A 23744-nucleotide genomic window follows, 5' to 3' on the forward strand; every position below is an offset into this window, starting at 1 on the left:
CTGAGGACTGCCCTGCTGCTTGAGGCCTGCCTTGTTCCCCTGAGGACTGCCCTGCTGCTGAGGCCTCTCTTGTTTCTCAGAGGACTGTCCTGCTGCTTGAGGCCTGCCTTGTTGCTTGAGGGAAAGAGGACCCTTTCCTTAAGCCCAGGACTATAAGAGTGGCTTCCAAGGGTCCGTTGGCTGACCTCCTGTTCTGAGCGACAGAGACACAACAAGCTCCAGAGGTCTCCACCTACCTGTTTTTCACCCCCTCAATCAAAACCCAGTTTCTTACACAGAGCATGTGGACATGGCATAAGCCCTTCATAAGTCATAAGGTAGACTCTCGTTTGAGTCTATAACCCCCTCGCACCACCCCCACCACCCCAAAGCCCATCTTCCCCACCACAGCCCCTCTGGGAGATGTCAAACACCACAAATTGTTTTGACACCGATTTTAAAACATTTATTACAATAAACTCATAGAAAAACATACGAGGACATAAATGTGCCAACAGGTCTCAGGAATGTTAAACCTTCGGGTGTCTTGTGCCTCATGGGGCATTAAACCTCCGGGGGAACCAGGCCTTAGAACGCTTCCAATGACGTCATGCCAGGAAATACACACAGTCTCGGGTGGGAAATAGGAAGAGTCATTCTGAGCTCAGTGGAGGTCTCCGGGCGGTGCTTGTGCGCATCAGCAGGGTGGAGGCAACTCATGGGCACAGAGGGACGGTGCCCAGGTGCCACAGGTCTATGCTGATCCATGTTCCATGGGCACAGAGGGACGGTGCACAAGAGCCACAGGTCTATGCTGCTCCATTTTCCATGGGCACATAGGGTCGGTGCCACCGGTCTATGCTGCTTCATGTTCCATGGGCACATTGGGCCGGTGGCCAGGTGCCACCTGTCTATGCCACTCCATGTTCATCCGTCCTTTTCAGGAAATGAGACAGCTCTTGTCCTTGTGTCGCCGGCGCCTGCGGGGCTCAGTGCTGCCCGCCCTCACCACTTGGCATTCTGGCAGGGTGCTGGTGGCTCCTGGTTGGGAAGCGGTGCATGGCAGAACTCGCAGGTGGGGCGGGACAGGTATCCGCTCCCCCAGGAAGAATCCCTCCTCTTCCTCATCAGAGGAGGAGGAGCAGGTAGAGCACAAGTCACTGTCACCATGGAAACCGTACAATGCGCCCCGCACCTTGCTCCGAGAGGCCTCCTCAAGGCGGGAGGAGGACTGGTAAACCCTGGCACGGCCCCCAGGTGGCACCCTCCACTCCAGCTCCTCCGCACTCTTCTGGTGGGCACCGCTGGCGAGGTTCAGCGCATTGTCCGAACGGGCCCGCCGGTCTCTGCGGTGGTGAGGCCTCCTGACCCGCGGTGGAGGCCCCTGGTTACTGGTCAGTGGGGGCAGATGTGATAGAGGTGGGGGCACTGCCCCTTCTGACCCAGGGCTGCCCGAGGTGAGGGGCTCTCGGAAGCTGACCCGGGCAGTGCTGCGCTTGAAGTTGGCCCTTTCCAGGGAGCTGTCACCGTTCTGGTCAGGCAGAGCCTTGGGCATGGTGCAGGGCCTGCTGGGGGCGGTGGGGTCGCCGCCCTTGGGGTGGCGGCCCAGTTCAGGCATGGAGTGCCGCTGTGGGCGACCTCGGAGGAAATGGACAGGAGAGTCCTCGCCTGGAAATTCAAAGACAAAGTTAATGAGAAACTCGCAGCACTTACTTCCTCTAATCACCCCAAGTAAGACAGGCATGTACAGAGCTCACTCACTCACTCACATGCTACCAGAGCTCACTCTCCGATACACACACACACACACCTCACACAATCTTACACTAGAACAGTTCACTCAAACACGCTCCACCGCACCTCACTCCCAACCATGGTGGTCCAGTTCACCGAAACCCACAGTAAATCAATCTCCCTGACACTTGTATGTTATGTTATGACATTTTATAAAGCGAGCGATTACCCTGAGGCGTCTTGGTGCTCGTGTCATTGTACCCTTCTGATAAAGATGGCGGAGGAAGGACAGCTAATAGGTCAAGGACACGGATTCTTGGTGAAACAGATCCATGCTGATGAAGGGAGGAAACCAGCGGCGGCCGCTCCAGTAGGGTGGAGGAGCGCCGCCCACCCCGCCACCACCAGCAAATAAAACAGGTTTTAATACAGATTTATGATCATTTTATTTTAATCCCCTGTACCTGCCCCCAGGACTCCGAGGAGTTTTTGGGCGCGTCCCGGGGATGAAACTGCTGGTGGGGGAGTGGTGGGCACTCCCTTCACTGCGCATGAGGTGTTTGTCCGGCCGTCAATGTTCAGTAATCCGCTTCCTTGACTTATTCGTTTCCTCCAGTAGTGGCCCTTCCCCTGACAAAGTGGTGTGCCGGAAGAGGGAGGTGGGGAGGGTTCCGGGGACAAAATAAATAAATAAACGTACCTGAATGCCTCCACCGACCGCCGCAGTACCAGCGCTCGGGCCAGTCCCAAACTCTGTGTGAGCGGTTTTAGGCCTCTAGGCGCTTTTACACTGTGTCCCAGTGGAGAGTGCGTGTGCGCCGTGTATGTCTTTAGTGAGACTGACCTGCCCTCCCATAGGAATGCATGGGGAATGTGTGTGTCCATGGTAGTTCCTGGTGCGTGGGGAGTGCAGGGTCGAGTTTGGTATGTGCGGACTCGTGAGGGTGAAGGCTGCGCGATGATGTGTGCGGCGTTACTGTGTCTAGTGTGGAAGTGCCACTTCTAGAAGCGGGAATGTCTGTGTAGTAAATGTGAAGGGACTGTCTGGCTTGTGATTGGCTGGTGTGCCTGGCTCCAGGAGTCAGGATGGGTCGGCCCCAGTGGTGGATAGGGAGATCTACATCCAGATGGGTGGGAGGAGTACACCTGGGACCTGAATAGGGCTGGGCTTTCCCCACACAATGCTGGCTCCGCCCCCTGTGGTGCGACTGATGACCCCAGCCTGTTCTGTGAATAGGGAGAGGGGCTGAGCAAAACAAAGTGCTCAGGAACCAGTTGCATCTGGGTCGCCGCTGCCCTGCACCTTGAGACAAAGGAAACCTGTTGATAAAAAGGGGCTGTGACCCCATGTAAGGTGTTCTTTCTTGTTCCTAATTTGAGGGGGGCCTGCTGCTGCTGCTGGGTGCCAGGAAGACCTCCACTGGGGACTGCCTCCCTGCCTGGAGGGCCCTGTGAGCTGGCCCCTGGGCCCAGCCCTGGCCCCCCTGCCACCTGAAAGACTTTCATTTTTGCCTTTCCCAGGACTTTATGGGCAGCTAGCGCCTGAGAGCGCTTGATTTCTATTTCTTTCCAAGTGCCTTTTGAATTTGAAGGGCTGGCGTCTGGCAGAGCGCTGCAGAGGAGCCTGCCGATGGAATCCCGAGCGTAGGGATTCCCCCCCTGTGCTGCTGACCTCGCGGGAGCCTGCCTACACTTGCCGTGACTTTGCCGTGACACTTGCCGTGACGCTGATTTATGCTTCATAACCGAGCGGGAGCCCACCCCGCATCGGTACCTCCATAGCGGGTGCCCACCCCGCATTTTTGCGACGTTGAGCGGTTGCCCACCCTGCTTCGTATGATTACAGAAGAGGGAGCCTACCCCTCATTGCCGCCGTATTGAGGAGATCACCGCCGCTGCCGGGTAAAGCAGGAAGTCCGGCCCGCGCCGCCTGACTGTGGGCAGGGCCTGCCACGTGCAGAAGGAAGTGGCGTGTGGTCCAGCAGGGCTCCCATGCTCGATGGAGAGCCCCGCGTATGCCGACTAGGACAGCCCGAGTCCGGTGGGAGCCCACCCCACCGACGTGTGTGCTGTGCGCCTGCACCTGCAGAAGGAGGCGTCCCCAGAGCGGAGGAGTAGCGGGCCTATCAAGGCACCCTGCCGGTGCCCTCCCACAGCCTCAGAGTCGTTGCAGGGAAGGAGTCCCAGTGAAGGAGGGGCTCCACTACGCCGCGCGGATGCCAGGGACGGCACCAGAGGAGAACCATAGCCCTGGAGCAGCGCGAGGAGACTGCCAGTGAGTGGGGCACCACGTGGTTATCACAGCTGCCCCGGTTTGTCAGCGGGCAGATGCAACGTCGGGGGTAATTTTATTCTAAGAAGCTCTGCAGGTGCCACAGGTTGGTGAGGCATAGTGGTGCCCCAGTCAGTTTAACAGCTGACTGGCCTTCTGCCTTGGCTGCCTGCGCAGCCCAGCCGTGACATTTGGGACAAAGGGCGTTTGAGCCCCTGAGAGGCCAAGTTTGCCTGGGGACAGTTTTCCTGTGTTGTGCCCTCACCTAGGGTACATGGTTTTGTTTACATGTGTACTTTTGCACCATGTGTATTGCCTCTATGCTATGTTTATTCCTAACTGTGTCTATGCGTAGGAGATTGTTTTTCTAGTAGAAATTATGCTAGTGAGTTCAAGGTTCCCTGCGTGATATATCAATCAATCAATAAATTTGTAAAGCGCGCTGCTCACCCGCTAGGGTCTCAAGGCGCTGGTTATATGCCTAAGGTGTTTAGGATCGCGTAGGGTGTACTTACCTTTTACCAGTGGTTACTGGTTGTGCGCTACATTTATTATTTGTTCTACATGTCTACATTTACAATTGGTGATTTGTGCTAATTCTGACAGTGCTCCATGTGGCCCTGTCCCGTGTAAATAGTCCCCTGTAAATTCCGCCCAGTGCCAGTGGCACAGTGTAAATTGTGTGAATATTATCTAATGTGTTTATTATAATACAAAGGCTATTTTTATATATAACCTTGTGTGGAGTTTCTTTTGTGGTGGGCCTTGGGTGTTGTTGCTGGGTGCGCGCGCAAACGCTTTACACATTGCCTCCGGGATAAGCCGGACTGCTAGTGCCAAGCTACCAAGGGGGTGAGCAGGGGTTATCTTTGGCGTGTAACTCCCCAGCCCTGACTTAGAGTGGTGGTTTCTGCCTGGCTTTGGCGCAAGCCCTAGCCAACCAGAAATCCCATTTCTAACACTTGCCACTGAGATCTTTTTACTCTTGGGACCTAGGCCAGCTTGGCATAGCTCGACGGTGGGTACGGTAGGAGGGTAACATTTGAAGCCAGCTTGTAGGAAACGAGGGCCTGCTTGATGAAGGGTCTTATGGGCCCAACATAGTGCCCGCATTGTGCCTTCAATCTGATTCTTGCACTAACAGGCAGCCAGTGAATACACCTATAGAATAGAATAGAACTCACTGAAACCTACAGTAGGTCAGGCTCCCCTCACACCCGCACAACTCACAGTAAGTCACCTCCACAACTCACTAAACCCATAGTGGGTCAAACTCCCTCACACCCACACAACTCACCAAAACCCACAGCAGGCCAAGCTCCACCACACCTGCACAACTCACCGAAAAAGCTCCCTCACACCTCCACAACTCACTAAACCCATAGTGGGTCAAACCCCCTCACACCCAAGCAACTCACCAAAACCCACAGCAGGCCAAGCTCCCTCACATGTGCATGGAAGGTCTCAATTATGGGTTTCACTGCAAAATGAGGTTAATGTGTGTGTTGTAAAATCAGGTAACAAGTGCCCAACGTTACTGCGAGACTGGGCCCAGTACATCACCATGCACAGCTCAGGGCAGTGCTGCAGCCATCTGAAGACTGATTGAAATAATCATACATGGCATGTGGGAAAGGTGCAGGAAGCGGTCCATCACATCTTACTGTAGATACTGGGAGTGGGCAGCAGGACATGCCATGGAGGCCACGTGGCCAGTAAAGCACTTGTCTTGGCTAGAAGGTTTAGAACCACAACAGACCCACCGCTACGATGCACAACCCAGGCACCTGGCTGCGGTCCCCGGCACCTCACTCGTCCCTCTCACCTGCTGCCGGTGGAGGTGGTGAGGGTTCACCTGTCCCCCACAGCCTCTCTCATCCAAGGCGACGCTGAGGGACCTACACTGGGGAGTGAAGGAGGGCAAGCGATCGCCAAGGGGATACTGCACGGTGCCAATCACCAACATGCATGTCGGAAAGCCAGATTCACTCTGCATCCTCTGTGTCACTGTTGTGCTGTAGAATGAGGAGTCACCGCTACCATCAGCATAGACAGGTTATGGCCACAGGCCGGCATAGACAGGGTATGGTCACAGGTCGGCATAGACAGGGTACGGCCATGTGCCGGCACAGACATGGTATGGCCATGGACCAGCATAGACAGGGTATGGCCCCAGGTCAGGTTTGGATTAGAGGAAAAGGGGTCCTGTGAACGCCTGGGGTCCTGGAGAGACAGACCTGCTTCCAGGCAGCAAGGCTTCCAGTGGCAGCTGACACACATAAGGAGTGGTGGGGCAGGTGGAGGGTGGTGGGGGAAGTGCACGGCAGGCGGGGATTGGAGAAAAAAAAAAAGACTTACCTGGTGCTGCCGGCCGCCTCACGCTCCTCAGGTCCTGGTCCCAACAGTCCCTGGGACAGCATCACAGACTCCCCATCCAATCCCTGCGCTGCTCTCAAGCACGAGAGCAGCACGGAGATTGGCCTGAGCGGTCTGGATCAACACTCGCTCAGGCACAGGGAGTCTGTGCTATTTCTCCAACTCGGCTGTGCAATGCAGCAAGTGCGCATGTCAGTTTGGCTGGCCTGAGACAGCCGGCCAAACAGACATGCGCACTTAGAAGTGCACATCTACCACTCCTCCTCCCCCCTCCCATGGCCCGCCCCACCCCTCCCTGCATATGCTGGCTCAGAGCCAGTAGCTAAAAAATAAAACAATAGCAAAATATTGTTTTATTTTTCAACTGCGGAGAAGCCGCCGCTGAATGCTACTTCCTCGCAGATTGGATGTGACTAAGATGGAAGTGGTTTTAAAAAGATACAAAGCTGGTGGCTCTGTTGGCCAGGATGGTTGAGATTCTTTCCATTTCTAGCAGGAAGCTGCCACGCAGGTAGCATTGGAAAGAAAATGATGATTAGTAAATGGAACAAGCAATGGCAAAGCCAATAGATTTCACCCTTGTGAGACCTATTGGCTTTGTCAATGTTTTTTTTTAATGTTGCACAGCGGTGCGGCTGCTGTGCTACATAGCTTAAAGTAAAAAAAAATTGATATGATGTGGCCAGACCGTGTCAGTGTTTTGTTTAGTTTAGGCTATGCATGTACAAACAAGTTAAAAGGAATATGTTACTTACCCAGTAAGCATCTGTTCTTGGCATGTAGAGTTGTAGATTCACATGCTTTGCATACGCCTGCCATCTAGTGTTGGGTCTGGATGTTTGCAAGTTGTTTTTCTTTGACGAAGTCTTTCCAGTCAGGAGGTAGGTGACTCCTCCTGTCGGTGATAGTACGTATAGGCATCGACTACATTGTTAGATCGTTTTCCCACAAGAGGGTGAGAATGGAGTAAGTAAGTGTAGTATAGAGATGTCCATGCGTATGAATGTATAATGTAAATGTAAATGTGCAGATATTTATATAGCGCAAATCACCAACCGGTCTCCAAGCGCTTGCTTAGGGAACCCGTCCTGGTATTCCCCTGTGAGATAACCCAGCAGGGCATCCACAAGGTGAAAGCCAGGCATCCCGCCGCGAGGGGCCATTGTGGAGATTAAGCAAGCTATTGCCCAGAGTCGCAGAGTGTGAACCCATGAATCGAGTATGCACTGGAGCGAGAATTATCGAGTCCATGGACAATTTATGGACTCAAGACCTAGCCGAGCCGGGAATTGAACCCTGGTCCCGGGCTGACCTCTGCTTCCAGGTCTGCCTACTCTAACCAGTGAGCCACACTTCTCCATAATCAAGAACTGCAACAACTTCAGGTGCCCAGGGAGGCGGGTGGACGCATGTGAATCTACAGCTCTACATGCCAAAAACAGATGCTTACTGGGTTTCCGTTTGAGGCATGTGAGCTGTAGATCACATGCTTTGCATAGACTACAAAGCAGTATACTACCAAAGCGGTGGCAAAACTGTAGATGTTGCAGTTGTTTGGAACGCAAGTTTTTTAAAGTACTGCCTGGCCCACATTAGCTTGTTGTCTCGCTAACACATCTACACAATACTGCTTGGTGAATGTGTGCGGTGTAGACCATGTTGAAGCTTTACAAATGTCAACTATGGGGAGGTTTCCTAAGAAAGCCATAGAAGCCCCTATTTTGCGAGTGGAATGCTCTCTAGAGGGTATAGTTAAAGTTCTTTTAGCTTTTGCAAAGCATGTTTAAATGCCTTTAACAATCCACTTGAAATGCCAGATGTAGAGATGGGATTGCCCTTGTGAGGTGGAGCAAATGCAACAAACAGTTGTTTTGCGAAAATCTTTGGTCCTTTCTATGTAATACAATAAGGATCTTTTAACATCAAGGGTGTGAAGAGCTCGTTCTGCTACTGAATCAGTTTGAGGAAAGAACACAGGCAACTCAACAGGATGGTTATTATGAAAAGCAGAAACGATTTTAGGAAGGAATTTGGGATTGGTGCGAAGAACCACCACGTCTTTATGGAGTTGAAAGAAGGGTTTCCCTAAGGTTAATGTCAGTAGCTCAACAACTCTCCTCAATAAAGTGATTGCAATGAGGGAAGCAACTTTCCATGAAAGAAACTGTGAAGGGCACTTGTGCAATGGTTCAAAAGGTGGACCCATAAGCCTTCTAAGGACAATGTCAAGATTCCCATGGCACAGGGGGACATTTTGGTGGTTTTACCATTTTCAGGCCTTCCATGAAGGCTTTGATCTCTGGAGATTTAAATAGTGATAAATGCTGCCTGTTCTGCAAGTACGCAGCTACCGCTGCAAGGTGCAAACGAATACATGTATAAGCTCGTCCGGTTTGCTGTAAGTGTAACAGGTAACAGAGAATATTTTGTATAGAAGCATATAGAGGATTGATTTTGTTGTTATTGCGGTAGACAACAAATCTTTTCCACTTTGCTGCGTAGCAAGCTCTGGTAGTAGGCTTTCTTGCTTCTTTTAGAATTGTCATACAGTCTGGCGGTAGAGTTAAATAACCAAACTCTATGACTTCAGGAGCCAGATCGCTAAGTTTAGTTCTTTGGGATTTGGATGCTTGATTTCTCCATGGTTCTGAGTGAGGAGGCTCGATGTGAGGTGCAGCTTTTGATGTGGAATTACTGACAGCTCCAACAGGGTTGTGAACCATGGTTGACGGGCCAAAGTGGGAGCTACTAAGATCAGTGTGAGGGATGTTTGCCTGAGCTTCCAAAACAGAAATGGAATGAGCGGGAGAGGCGGAAAAGCGTAGGCAAATATCCCTGACCAGTTCATCCATAGGGCATTGCCCTTTGAGAGCGGGTGTGGGAACCTGGATGCAAAGTTTGGGCATTTTGCGTTGTCGAATGTGTCAAACAATTGTCAGCATTCCGTCCATCTTTTGTTTGTTGTAACGCTTTTCGCCCTAAGTGGGATGGGTATTCCCAGACGTGGGTCCCGTGCTCACTACGCCACTGGAGTCAAGCTATCCTGGCTGATGACGGCTGATAGCCAGAAACTGGTCCTAGGATGCTTGATTCTGGTCCAGGGAAGACATGGCTTGGCAGTTCGGGCTGGACTGTTCCCATGAGGCACAGGGTCAAGACTGATTTGCATATGGCCATGTCTGAACTGGGGTGCCGTAGTGGGCAAAAGAACGATGGATTTAACCCAGATCTCTTGACTGGGGGAGAATGTCTGCATTGTCAGCATTCCGTCCATCTTTTGTTTGTTGTAACGCTTTTCGCCCTAAGTGGGATGGGTATTCCCAGACGTGGGACCCGTGTTCACTACGCCACTGGAGTCAAGCTATCCTGGCTGATGACGGCTGATAGCCAGAAACCGGTCCTAGGATGCTTGATTCCGGTCCAGGGAAGACATGGCTTGGCAGTTCGGGCTGGACTGTTCCCATGAGGCACAGGGTCAAGACTGATTTGCATATGGCCATGTCTGAACTGGGGTGGCGTAGTGGGCAAAAGAACGATGGATTTAACCCAGATCTCTTGACTGGGGGAGAATGTCTGCCTTGTCAGCATTCCGTCCATCTTTTGTTTGTTGTAACGCCTAAACATGTGTCAGGCAGAGGTACTGGTGTTAATTACTCAATCAGTGGCTTTGTAGAGCGCTTCATGTCACCCATGAGGGTGTCCAGGCGCTGACCCTCCGGGACGGAGGAAGGACTCCCGTGACCCTGCTTGAAGCCCCTTCAAGGACTGCAGACCAGAGACTCGTCTGCCGGGCGGAGGCAGTGAAGGGGTAGAATCCCAAAAACATGTGCAGCACATGTATGAAGCAAGAGTGACGAGGGTGTGGTATGTAGTGGGTGGTACATTTAGGAGCACGCTGTCGCAAATGTGAGAGTAAATCATGGCGCGGAAGCCACCATCATTTACAGGCCGCAGACTTAATTCAAATGGCTGCCTAATTTGCACAGACGTACAGTTTTACTGATAAGAGAATGTAGCACGGAAACGATTACACATAAAAATCAAGTTTCTCTGAATATTGATCATTTGAGCACCGCCAAGGAAAGCGCCTCGATCTGTTTTAATCCCATTAAAAGAATCGTTTACATCACACTTCAGAATTACAAAAAGGTGCTTCATTTGAGCTTTTCTTACTGCTGGTATTTACTGAATGAAGACCTCCAGCGGAGGAGCGATCCCTCTCTGCCCGGTCCGCCTGACCCTCCCCGCATGCCCCAGTGCCCGCCTGACCTTCCCCGCATGCCCCAGTGCCCGCCTGACCCTCCCCGCATGCCCCAGTGCCCGCCTGACCCTCCCCGCATGCCCCAGTGCCCGCCTGACCCTCCCCACATTACCCAGTGCCCGCCTGACCCTCCCCGCATGCCCCAGTGCCCGCTAGGTTTGCGCTTTACTTATCGAGGCAGTAGCTGGACCCTGGTGTGCCAGCCTCACCTCACCGCCTCCGTTTCTAAGGGAAGTTGGTGTTTTAAAGGCTTCCGCGACTTACATGGACCCTGGATTTTTCCAGTTTGTGCTCTGGCGTGAGTGAATTAATAGTTCATTGTGGTGGGCTCAGCCCTCCATGTTTGTGCTGCTGTGAGTGAATTGTTCTCTGTGGTGGGCTCCGCCCTCCATGTTTGTTCTCTGAGAGTGAAGTGCCCTTTGTGGTGGGCTCAGCCCTGGGTACAATGTCTCTTTCATGCCCGCACTGGCTTCAATTGTCTACACATCTCTCGGGAGGAGGTTTGTCCGGGGTCAGGGAGTGGCTGACACCACCAGGCCGCTGCCCCCTCTTGGGAGTGGAGGGGGCTTCGATGGAGCCAGGAGCAGCTCCCACCGGGCGATGAGGCCCCCCCCCCATGTGCAGCTGATGGAGGGAGACCCCTCTATCACGGAGGTCTCATGAGGCGAGAAGGGATCCTGCCAGGAAGTGACATCACTGAATCAGATGCGCACAATGTCCAGTGTAATCCCGGGTCCATCGGGACATAGACGCTTTTTACACCCAGTGGCACCTGCTGGAGGTTCTGGTCTCAGAGGGAGTGTACCCCCCCCCCCCCCCAAAACCCCTGAACTCACAGTAACGCGTCTTCCTGCTGCCTTCAGGTCACTCAACCCCTCGAACCGTCACTTGATCATTTAACACTTCTGACGACACTTCTCAAAATGCAGCGTCACGAGGCTCATCACTTGGAAATGCACAATTTAAAATAATTCATTTAAATGGGCACCTCCACACCATGAGGAGAAAAAGATGGCAAAAGAAGGAAATGGAAACATTAAATGCAGCAAACAGGAAAGCCAAAGAGGGCGTGGCGCAGCCAATGGTCTTGTTTTGTGTCGCACGCGACGGGGCACGCGAGTGAGCACGCGACGGGGCACGCGCAGCCGCACTAATGCTACGCGACAGCAAAGTGGGGGACAAACCATCAGTGGAAATAAATACGCTGCAGAGGTGAAGGCTCCTTTCTTTTCTGTGGTATCCACGTGCACACACTTCTCTCGGCGCTCACTCCCTTGAGTTACTGGTCAGTCTCCGACTGATTTCAGATGTACAATAGTCCCTCATGCACTCCAATGGAAGCGGAAGGACACACCCGAACGGTCACAGAAAAACTGGAAAGGCAAAATGCTGCTGTGGGTTGATCCAAGATATGACGGATGATATTTCCAGCCAATCCCCGAAGGGCACGAGGCAAAAAAACGGATAAAGAAAGGCAACTTAAAGCCCATTCAAGTCAGTGCAAAGTACAGTCTGTTAACCATGGACGGCAGAAGAGCTTTACAAACCCTTCTGCAAAGAAGGACGAATGGACACAAAGGGCAAAAGACTAAAAATGCAAGAGCAGACGTAGGAATAGGAAGAAACAAGAATGAGAATAAATTATTATTAGAAGTAAAGAGGTATTAGAAGTAACTAAAACCGACTGCAAAATGAGAAGTTCAAATCTTAACTTATACCTCAGCATTTATGAGGCACATTTTCCTCCTGGTCATCACAGACCTTTCGGTTCTGTAAAGAAAGCGCGGTCTGACCTACATTCTGGCTGTGGCGCGGTTTAACTGAAGCCTGGTGTTTCCGGAAGCGTAACGAGTGTGCGACAGTAACAGCAGACGCACCCTGTTTAACCACATATGCGGAGGTGTTTAAAAAAAAGTGCAGTTTTTCATAGCAACAATCTTCACTTGAAGTATTTGTGCATCCGGTATTATACGGAATAAAGTACCCCTGTAAGCGCGCTATACGATTTGCATCAGTAACCACCAGGTTATGACACATCACACAGAGCGGCCGCCTCATCCCTCTCTGGTCTCACAAAACTCGGAGTAGCAGTATACAATGTCATCACACAGTCACAGGTAGTTTATTCTTTATATTTAATGATGAATGCATATCCAATAATCAATAACTTAACTGTTGGACTTCTGCTTAGGTGTAAATTCTAAAAGGGAATCTGTGTGCCTTCACCTCTTCAGAAACATGAGGAAACTGCTGGAGGCTGTGTCCACTGTGCCCTCCACACCCCTCCGCCTCAAAGTGGGTAACTGGGTCCCTCAAAGAGAGCGGCGACAGCAGACATCTCTTCTGGAAGAACTTGCCTCCGTGTTAGGACAAGTTTCACATTTAATAACCAGCGAAGGGGAGTCCAGGCTGGGTCACAATCCAAAGAGACTCCCTCCAAAAGTCTCTCGAAGGCACTCAAGTGAGGAAGATCTTGCAGTCTCCCATCTAAGTGTAGAAATGAGACCGCAGCAGTCTAATGCTGAATCCGGCTGATTAGGGGGAAGGATTTAAGAAAGAGGATTCATTTATTCCAAACACACATCTATCGTAGAGAAAATACCTTCTGTACGTGAAATTTTCCCCACGCACATCGAAAGAGTTAGTTCCGAGTGCGATTCCGAGGGCAAATTGGCCACTAAGAGGGATTTTTACTCTAAAACAATCTGCACTTTAGTAATAAATTTGCGAGATAAGTAAAAATAGAACAAGCAGAAAACGTCTTTTAATGAAGGTGACTTTGAAAAAACATGAACGTATAAAGAAGTGCCCACTCTCTTCTGACCAAATATGATGCGCGACTGGTCGCAAAGGGCGGTCGGTTTGGTGGACTTGGGATTGTAAGTAAAACGAAGATTACTGAAGAATAAAGACATCATTAAAGAACACTCCTGCACCCCCGAGAAGATCCTTCACCTCGAATTGGGAAGAGAATCGAGCGTCAAAGAACTGATCAAATCGTTTTTCATCTCTTGAAGACTCTCCCCAAGCCAAGCCCTGGAGAGGGTTTTCTTGGAATGTACATGGTAACCAATGTATTTTTCTTTTACAAGAAACTTTGCTGTTCAATAAGCCACCCGTTCCTGGATTGGACGGTCATCGGAAGCCCACTAACCCTGGTAGGTAGGAGAGCACAGAAGGAGGTTTAGCCACTTTGATAAAGATTTTAAAAGTTTGGAAACTATTCTAGATTTTCCCACAAAACTTGAACATGCAAGAATGTGTTCTATGGCAGAATGTAAAACCCGATACATTTTTTGCAACTATTAAAAGATGTGTGAAGGGGCTAAGAGTTGAGATCCCTCAGGCACAACGCAACCATCTTATATCTATTCTCTCACAGAAAACTCAAATCACCCTCGCTTAACTATCGTAATATCCCGACCCAATCTAGACTATAAAAGACAACTGTAGTTGGGCTACTTTGAGATCGGTTTTAGGTCCAAGACTAAAAACGTCTTGGGGGCATTCGTAAAGCCTACCTGGGAATGCCTTTCAACCTTTGCTTACCATTGGCTTGGTGGCTTGTAACTCACATTTGCTTGCTTTCCATCTGCTGGCTTTATTTGTTTTAGGCTGTCCAGCCGGTCTTTGTCCCTCCCGTGGAGCACAGCCTGTTTACCGCCTCTCTGACTTGCTCATTGTATTCTTCCTCGAGTGCTCGCTTCCTGTAAACAGGCCTTTCAATTCTGTTCTTTGTCACATTTGCGGTGCATTCAAAGACAGAGGTCAAATGTCTGGCGCTGCCTTCCAGGGAGCTTGGTGTTTACTTTTCCTTCTCCAAGTTCAAAGTGAGAGGATTTATCTGACAATCTGAGGGTGTGAAAGGAAAGGCTTTTTCTAGCATTTAACTAAATCTAAATGTCTGCAAAGGAACTGTGCAAGAATATATCAGAATTAGGAAAGCACAAATGAAGCACATTTTTTGAAATTTTGAAGTGTGGCGGAAACAAAGATTTTAATACGATCAAAAGAAATGAATACACCAAGTAATGCCATTTCCACATATTGTCATCTGTGCACTGTATCGTTTTTAGAAGAAAAACTGTATGTCTGTGTAAATGTAAAGGTCCTTTCAGTTGAAAATGTGTTGTCTGTAATAGTAGTGCGCTACCACACGAGGCATACTCTACGACACACCACAACATTACTCCACTCTATGCCACTCTACTCACCGACACTCTACTTTACTTCACGCTATGCCACTCTACTTTACGACACTGTATGCCACTCTACGCCACCCCACGCCACTCTACGCCACAAACATTGAGCCATGCTGACCAGCAGCCACCCTGGTGTACACCATGGCTAAAACACATTGGTCAAGTCAATAGCTCTTGCATAGGCAAGACCTATTAGTTTAAAGAATATGTTTAAGAGCAGTAACACATGTGCACCCAATATGAGGCGGCCAATGAAACTGTTTCTAAAGGTCCATGACATGCAGGCTACTTATTAGGACAGGAAAAGTGGGAATTGTACAGCCTTGAGAAGAGAATATTTGAGCAAAGCCCTGGGATTAAATTCTTCTTCAAACCAACTGTACATGGAACACACTTATTCACTGTAACAAAGTCTTAAGTCTAGACTTGCAATGGACACGAATCACACATCGCATCTGCACCTGGTACTATGGAGACAGCACGTTTGTAATAAGTCTGGGAACCTCAGTGGAGGGTGTGAGTGGTTTCATCGTCACAACTGTGCACCACAGTCTACCGAGGCCTCGGTGTCACACAGGATGTGGCATTAGAGAGGCTGGCGTGGAGTCAGTAAGCTTTGCTTTCAGTGACACTTAAGCCGGGACTCGGAGACCTGCCTTAGCGTTGGGTAAATCGGTCTAATAATCCTTAAATAATAAAAGCAAACCTTAGGTGAAGGACTTCACCATCACGTTGAGGAGGCTTCAACCGCTTGAGCCCTCAAGACCAGTGGAGGCCACCCAAGGGCCATCTATCTCCAGGGCAGATCTGCGTCTCCATGGGTCACATGCTGTACGACTGACGGCCAGGTGACACCGGACAGATGAACAAGGGTCATGATGTGGAGACCGGTGAAGGACATCACATTGAGGAGGCTTCAACCGCTTGAGCCCACAAGACCTTTGGAGGCCACCCGAGGGTCCTCGGGCTCCAGGACAGACCTGTGACTCCATCACTCATGTGTAGTATGACTGACGGCCAGGTGACACCGGACAGGTGAACAAGAGTCATGACGTGGAGGCAGGTGAAGGACATCACATCAAGGAGGCTTCAACCGCTTGAGCCCACAAGACCTGTGGAGGCCACCCGAGGGCCCTCTGTCTCCAGGGCAGATCTGCGTCTCCATGGGTCACGTGCAGTACGACTGACGGCCAGGTGACACCGGACAGGTGCATGAGGGTCATGACGTGGAGGCAGGTGAAGGACATCACATCAAGGAGGCTTCAACTGTTTGAGCCCTCAAGACCTGTGGAGGCCACCCAAGGGACCCCGGTCTCCAGGGCAGATCTGTGACTTCATCGGTCATGTGCAGTATGACTGATGGCTAGGTAACACCGGACAGGTGAACAAGAGTCATGACGTGGAGGCAGGTGAAGGGCCAGCACATCACGCTTAGGTTGATGAAGACTATCCTGTCTTTGACTGCCAGGAGGGGAGATGGCGGCCAGCTTGACAGAACATCAGCGAGAGCGCCAACGCAGAACCCGAGGACACTGACCACTGCCCGGCCATTGCCAGAATGCAGAAGTAGAAGAGCGCCTCGAGGCCCCAGGATCAAGAAGTGAGGACCACCCAGGAACCCCCAGCGAGATCAACAGGGCCCACGAGACCGCGGCTTTCAGGGAGTGTGTATAATCTGCAGGTAAGTACACACCATCAAAGGACGAAGCGGGAGCCGCGCAGTCAGATCCTCCACGGGAACACCATCACTTTGGGGTCATCCATGCCTAGGGTGGCAAGGAGCTGCTCCAGGTCGGTGGCACCTGCACCATTTAAAAATCCTTATGCCAAAAGATGGTTGTAGGGGTTGGGTGCCAGACCAGCAGGGCAGAAGGATGGCCCTGGCAGAGAGCTTGTCCTGTTCCTAATTCCAGAGGTTGCCCAAAGCTAAAAATCCTTGATACAAACATAAGACAGTCATTTCTTAAAGTCTAACCTCAGCACGTGGGCTTTTCCTTCATATATTTGTCTTCTTCTAATTATGTGCGTACAGCCAGCGGGTCTGTAAATAAATAAACCCCTCATTTTTAATTCAGAGAATGTTTGCCTTGCATCCTTTAAGTGCTGGTTTGAAGCCGGAGGAAAGGTACGTTTTGACTTCTGTGCAGGTTGAGTCAGGGGGGTCTCATGTGAAGAGCGCGCTCCGCCCAGACTTTCAGCGCTATCTGAGGCTTCACTTGGGGTTTTGCCACTGCGATCAAAGAGAGCGCCTGTTGATAAACATCCAAAGTCTTCCCCGCTATCAGTCTCTCAGAGGCACACAGTCATGGACTGCAGAACAGGACAAACGCAGTGCACCCCAAAAGAGACACGAGACTCCATGAACACTCAGAGCGGGTCAGAATAGATCACACTCGCACGGCACAACAATCATATTCCAAGATCGCTCCTTGTACAGCACACCCCACACTTTCAGGGCACACCCCAGGGCCAGAGCTTCACAGTCACCCTCACACCCATGGTTCATGCTATGGACTCACCTGCTATGGGCGGTTCCTGGCTGGTGGAGGTCCCCCGGGACGTGGTGGCCCTCGGTAGGGGCAGCGTTGGCCTGCTCTCCGGCCACTGGACTCTGCCCTGGTGACACCGCAGTTCTGTGCTCCGGGAGCTCTGTGAGCCAGTGTCCGAGAGCTCGCTGGAGTCCTCGTAGGGCACAGGCGGGCTCCACCCTGGGTGGGGTCCACAGTCAGGCACCTCTCCAAGGTCCTGGGTCACCTGCCCCGGGATGTCTGGGCTGGTCCTGTCTGGGGCCTCGTGCAGAGTCTTCAGGCCTGGGGCCATGATGGACCCCATGGCGGTTCCCATGGGACCTCGATCTTCTGAGGTCTTCGACAGAGGCTGGGTGTGGACCCTCTGCTGCCGGCTACTCCTCCGGGCATCCCTCGAGCGGGCACTTTGGAAGGCAGAGTCACAGGAGTCTGAGCCATTGGGGTCCTCACCGAGGCTGCAGGCCCGAGAACAGAAGATCTGACCCTGCTTGGGCAAGAAGGGCTTCCCCAGGAGAGGCTTCCGGCAGCGGGAGCAGCTGAAGCAGCGGTCCGTGGCGTGCCAGTGCTGGCCCTCATAGGTCATCTGGCCGTGGTCAATGCCTGTGGAGGCAAGGTAGAGGGTGGTGAGGTGAGGAAATGTTGAGGGAATGGAGAGGGTAGTGTGAGGAGAGGAAACGTGGAGGGAAGGTAGAGGGGTGGTGAGGTGAGGAAACGTGGAGGGAATGGAGAGGGGTGGCAAGGAGAGGAAACGTGGAGGGAATGGAGAGGGTGGCGAGGAGAGGAAATGTGGAGGGAAGGAAGAGGGTGGTGAGGAGAGGAAACGTGGAGGGAAGGAAGAGGGTGGTGAGGAGAGGAAACATGGAGTGAAGGAAGAGGGTGGTGAGGTGAGGAAACATGGAGGGAAGGTAGAGGGTGGTGAGGTGAGGAAATTTGGAGGGAAGGTAGAGGGTGGTGAGGTGAGGAAACGTGAATGGAAGGAAGAGGGTGGTGAGGAGAGGAAACGTGGAGGGAAGGTAGATGGTGGTGAGGTGAGGAAACATGGAGGGAAGGAAGAGGGTGGTGAGGAGAGGAAACATGGAGGGAAGGAAGAGGGTGGTGAGGTGAGGAAACGTGGAGGGAAGGAGGAGGGTGGTGAGGAGAGGAAACATGGAGGGAATGGAGAGGGTGGTGAGGAGAGGAAACGTGGAGGGAAGGAAGAGGGTGGTTAGGAGAGGAAACGTGGAGAGAAGGTAGAGGGTGGTGAGGTGAGGAAACGTGGAGGGAAGGTAGAGGGTGGTGAGGTGAGGAAACGTGAAGGGAAGGAAGAGGGTGGTGAGGAGAGGAAACGTGGAGGGAAGGTAGATGGTGGTGAGGTGAGGAAACATGGAGGGAAGGAAGAGGGTGGTGAGGAGAGGAAACATGGAGGGAAGGAAGAGGGTGGTGAGGTGAGGAAACGTGGAGGGAAGGTAGAGGGTGGTGAGGTGAGGAAACGTGGAGGGAAGGTAGAAGGTGGTGAGGAAACATGGAGGGAAGGAAGAGGGTGGTGAGGAGAGGAAACGTGGAGGGAAGGAAGAGGGTGGTGAGGTGAGGAAACGTGGAGGGAAGGAAGAGGGTGGTGAGGAGAGGAAACGTGGAGGGAAGATAGAGGGTGGTGAGGTGAGGACATGTGGAGGGAAGGTAGAGGGTGGTGAGGTGAGGAAATGTGGAGGGAAGGTAGAGGGTGGTGAGGTGAGGAAACGTGGAGGGAAGGTAGAAGGTGGTGAGGTGAGGAAACGTGGAGGGAAGGTAGAAGGTGGTGAGGTGAGGAAACGTGGAGGGAAGGTAGAAGGTGGTGAGGAGAGGAAACGTGGAGGGAAGGAAGAGGGTGGTGAGGTGAGGAAACGTGGAGGGAAGGAAGAGGGTGGTGAGGAGAGGAAACGTGGAGGGAATGGAGAGGGTGGTGAGGAGAGGAAATGTGGAGGGAAGGTAGAGGGTGGTGAGGTGAGGAAACGTGGAGGGAAGGAAGAGGGTGGTGAGGAGAGGAAACGTGGAGGGAAGGTAGAGGGTGGTGACGTGAGCAAACGCGAAGGGAAGGAAGAGGGTGGTGAGGAGAGGAAACGTGGAAGGAAGGTAGAGGGTGGTGAGGTGAGGAAACGTGGAGCGAAGGAAGAGGGTGGTGAGGAGGGGAAACATGGAAGGAAGGGAGAGGGTGGTGAGGTGAGGAAATGTGGAGGGAAGGAAGAGGGTGGTGAGGAGAGGAAACGTGGAGGGAAGGTAGAGGGTGGTGAGGTGAGGAAACGTGGAGGGAAGGAAGAGGGTGGTGAGGAGAGGAAACGTGGAGGGAATGGAGAGGGTGGTGAGGAGAGGAAATGTGGAGGGAAGGTAGAGGGTGGTGAGGTGAGGAAACGTGGAGGGAAGGAAGAGGGTGGTGAGGAGAGGAAACGTGGAGGGAAGGTAGAGGGTGGTGACGTGAGCAAACGCGAAGGGAAGGAAGAGGGTGGTGAGGAGAGGAAACGTGGAAGGAAGGTAGAGGGTGGTGAGGTGAGGAAACGTGGAGCGAAGGAAGAGGGTGGTGAGGAGGGGAAACATGGAAGGAAGGGAGAGGGTGGTGAGGTGAGGAAATGTGGAGGGAAGGAAGAGGGTGGTGAGGAGAGGAAACGTGGAGGGAAGGTAGAGGGTGGTGAGGTGAGGAAACGTGGAGGGAAGGTAGAGGGTGGTGAGGTGAGGAAACGTGGAGGGAAGGTAGAAGGTGGTGAGGAAACATGGAGGGAAGGAAGAGGGTAGTGAGGAGAGGAAACGTGGAGGGAAGGAAGAGGGTGGTGAGGAAACGTGGAGGGAAGGTAGAGGGTGGTGAGGAGAGGAAACGTGGAGGAAAGGTAGAGGGTGTTGAGGAGAGGAAACGTGGAAGAAAGGTAGAGGGTGGTGAGGAGAGGAAACGTGGAGGGAAGGTAGAGGGTGGTGAGGAGAGGAAACGTGGAGGGAATGGAGAGGGTGGTGAGGAGAGGAAACGTGGAGGGAAGGTAGAGGGTGGTGAGGAGAGGAAACGTGGAGGGAAGGAAGAGGGTGGTGAGGAAACGTGGAGGGAAGGTAGAGGGTGGTGAGGAAACGTGGAGGGAAGGTAGAGGGTGGTGAGGAAACATGGAGGGAAGCAAGAGGGTGGTGAGGAGAGGAAACGTGGAGGGAAGGAAGAGGGTCGTGAGGTGAGGAAACATGGAGGGAAAGGTAGAGGGTGGTGAGGATAGGATACGTGGAGGGAAGGTAGAGGGTGGTGAGGTGAGGAAACGTGGAGGGAATGGAGAGGGTTGTGTGAGGTGAGGAAACGTGGAGGGAAGGAAGAGGGTGGTGAGGAGAGGAAATGTGGAGGGAAGGTAGAGGGTGGTGAGGAGAGGAAATGTGGAGGGAAGGAAGAGGGTGGTGAGGAGAGGAAACGTGGAGGGAAGGTAGAGGGTGGTGAGGTGAGGAAACATGGAGGGAAAGGTAGAGGGTGGTGAGGTGAGGAAACGTGGAGGGAATGGAGAGGGTTGTGTGAGGAGAGGAAACGTGGAGGGAAGGAAGAGGGTGGTGAGGAGAGGAAATGTGGAGGGAAGGTAGAGGGTGGTGAGGAGAGGAAATGTGGAGGGAAGGTAGAGGGTGGTGAGGTGAGGAAACACGGAGGGAAGATAGAGGGTGGTGAGGAGAGGAAATGTGGAGGGAAGGTAGAGGGTGGTGAGGTGAGGAAACGTGGAGGGAAGGAAGAGGGTGGTTAGGAGAGGAAACGTGGAGGGAAGGTAGAGGGTGGTGAGGTGAGGAAACACGGAGGGAAGATAGAGGGTGGTGAGGAGAGGAAATGTGGAGGGAAGGTAGAGGGTGGTGAGGTGAGGAAACGTGGAGGGAAGGAAGAGGGTGGTTAGGAGAGGAAACGTGGAGGGAAGGTAGAGGGTGGTGAGGAGAGGAAACGTGGAGGGAAGGAAGAGGGTGGTGAGGAGAGGAAATGTGGAGGGAAGGTAGAGGGTGGTGAGGAGAGGAAACGTGGAGGGAAGATAGAGGGTGGTGAGGAGAGGAAATGTGTAGGGAAGGTAGAGGGTGGTGAGGAGAGGAAATGTGTAGGGAAGGTAGAGGGTGGTGAGGAGAGGAAATGTGGAGGGAAGGTAGAGGGTGGTGAGGTGAGGAAACGTGGGGGGAAGGAAGAGGGTGGTGAGGAGAGGAAACGTGGAGGGAAGGTAGAGGGTGGTGAGGTGAGGAAACGTGGAGGGAAGGTAGCGGGTGGTGAGGAGAGGATACGTGGAGGGAAGGTAGAAGGTAGTGTGAGCAGAGGAAACCTGCAGAGAGAAGAGAAGGAGTCTCGACTGGCAATCTACAAGGGGTTAAAACCAAAGCTGGAATTGGAAAACATTTTCTCCGGGAACACATGAGTTGGAGGTCAAGGTGTGGAAGAGGAGAGAGAAGGAGTCATGAAAAGCAGAGCCTCCCAGTCAACTTACACTTGTTTTTTTAATCTGCGGCAAAGAAATTGCAACACGGAAAAATGTGAAAGTAAATATGTTCTGGCTTACTGCTCGGGTCACAAAAAAGATGCATTTAAAATATGTTACAGGGTCACCCGCTGCTGGGATCTTTGTGGCCCAGCTATTTGTAGGTGCTTATAGTCATGGTGAGACAACTCTGGTGGTTAAAGCTCTTGCTGGATAGTTCTGTGTTTTGTCCAGTCACAGTTTTGACTCGTAAAGTAGAACAGAGGGTTAAAGTGCCTACTTCAAAGCACATTGGTGAACACGCGCCTCACAGATTTGGATATCATGTGGCTCCGTGAGCGATTTTGACACATACCCTTTTGTTACTTCCTGTTCGTAAGTTGCAATCCTTCTATTATAGCGCACTGATCTATTTACATGCCTCAAGGAGCTGCGTGCAAACTGGAAGTCATCGGAGTAGATCCTTATGGCTTTTTTCTCGATCTGCTGTTATTCTAAGTTTGCAAAGAGGGGTTCCTTTGGGAAGAAATAAAGTCTTTCTCGCACAGACAACCACAATCACTGCCTTCGGTTTTAAATCCTCACTTTACATTTCTCCAGACCCTGCACTCAACATAGAATATCTACAAGTGTTGGTTATATGGGATGCCCGCACCTCAGAACCCTCACTGTCTTTAGTAACATTTCCTGTACATTGATGTACACGTGTGTAGGATCTGTGTGTGATGTAAGTGCCGACACGTGCATTGGGGCGTGCAGCGATGCAAACGATTAAAAACAAATGAGTGTCATTAAACCAGTCATCAGTGTAAGTACTCACTCACACCGATACACCCGGCATTCTTACCGAGCAGGCACATTCCTTCCTTTGGGGGTTTAATAAATGTAACACGTCTGCTTCCAATGGGTTCTCTTAAGCACTCGTGAGTGACAGGCTGTGCACCTCTGTTGGCGACCAAGGGTTAAGCTGCTGATGCCTGCCAGCCAAGGTAATACTCAAACAAAAGGAGGGCTAATGGCCCCTTAAATTCAGCTTTTGCTTTGGACTCAGCAGAAAGGGAAAATAAGAAAGGCCCCTTGCTGCTCCATGGTGGAAGCAGACAAAGCGCGTGCTCTGCTGAAACGTGTCGGTGTCGGAAATGTACACCCGGACACTTCAGCATGTTTCCCTGGGTTGGCCGGATACCAGATCCGAATTAGAAATTACTGCCAGAACCGGGAACCGACATGAATCCCACTACTTTCCTGCACCAGTTAGAACATTGATCTAATGGACAAGCAGGCTCGTCTACACATTTCCAGACCTCCAGCCTCTGGCCAGACAGCCCTGGCCAATGTTCAGCAGCGGCTCCTGTTTTAGAAATGTAGGAGGAGCGATTCTTGTCAACATTTCTTTTTACTGTCAGATTCACATGGACATCAAATCAGGGAGCTGTGGGGTCAGAATACTGAAGAGTCTGCCCACAGCTCCAAACCTAGGAGCAGAGCTGTTACCACATCCAAAGCTGGAACACGAATGACTGCTCCAGCACCCAAGACCTGAGCCGGACACCCTGGCCATTCCCAGGAACCCCTGCCCCTGCCCAGCAACCCCTGAGCCGGCTCTGGAGCCCCTGACCCTGCCCGGCAACCCCTGAGCCGGCCCAGGAACCCCCTGAGCCGGCCCAGGAACCCCCTGAGCCGGCCCAGGAACCCCCTGACCCGGCTCTGGAACCCCTGACCCGGCTCTGGAACCCCTGACCCGGCCCTGGAACCCCTGACCCGGCCCTGGAACCCCTGACCCGGCCCTGGAACCCCTGACCCGGCCCCCCTGACCCGGCGCCCCTGACCCGGCTCTGGAACCCCTGACCCTGCCCCGGCTCTGGAACCCCTGATCTGGCCCAGGAACCCCTGGAACCCCTGACCCGGCTCTGGAACCCCTGACCCGGCCCTGGAACCCCTGACCCGGCCCTGGAACCCCTGACCCGGCCCTGGAACCCCTGA

General features: G+C 52.3%; 1 protein-coding gene across 1 annotated transcript in view; it reads right to left on the reverse strand.

The window, feature by feature from the left end:
* Window positions 1–422: 422 nt before the first annotated feature.
* PRICKLE3 (prickle planar cell polarity protein 3) overlaps window positions 423–23744 on the reverse strand; it is a 217252-nt gene continuing 193930 nt past the window's right edge. Inside the window, exons 8-9 of the mRNA XM_085629883.1 lie at window positions 17344–17952; window positions 423–1647 (exon numbers count right to left, since the gene is read on the reverse strand). Coding sequence (XP_085486009.1) covers window positions 920–1647; window positions 17344–17952 — 1337 coding nt within the window. The 3' untranslated portion in view covers window positions 423–919. The remainder of the gene's footprint in view (window positions 1648–17343; window positions 17953–23744) is intronic.

This window comes from Triturus cristatus, chromosome 10, assembly GCF_964204655.1.
Source record: "Triturus cristatus chromosome 10, aTriCri1.1, whole genome shotgun sequence".
Taxonomy (NCBI): domain Eukaryota; kingdom Metazoa; phylum Chordata; class Amphibia; order Caudata; family Salamandridae; genus Triturus; species Triturus cristatus.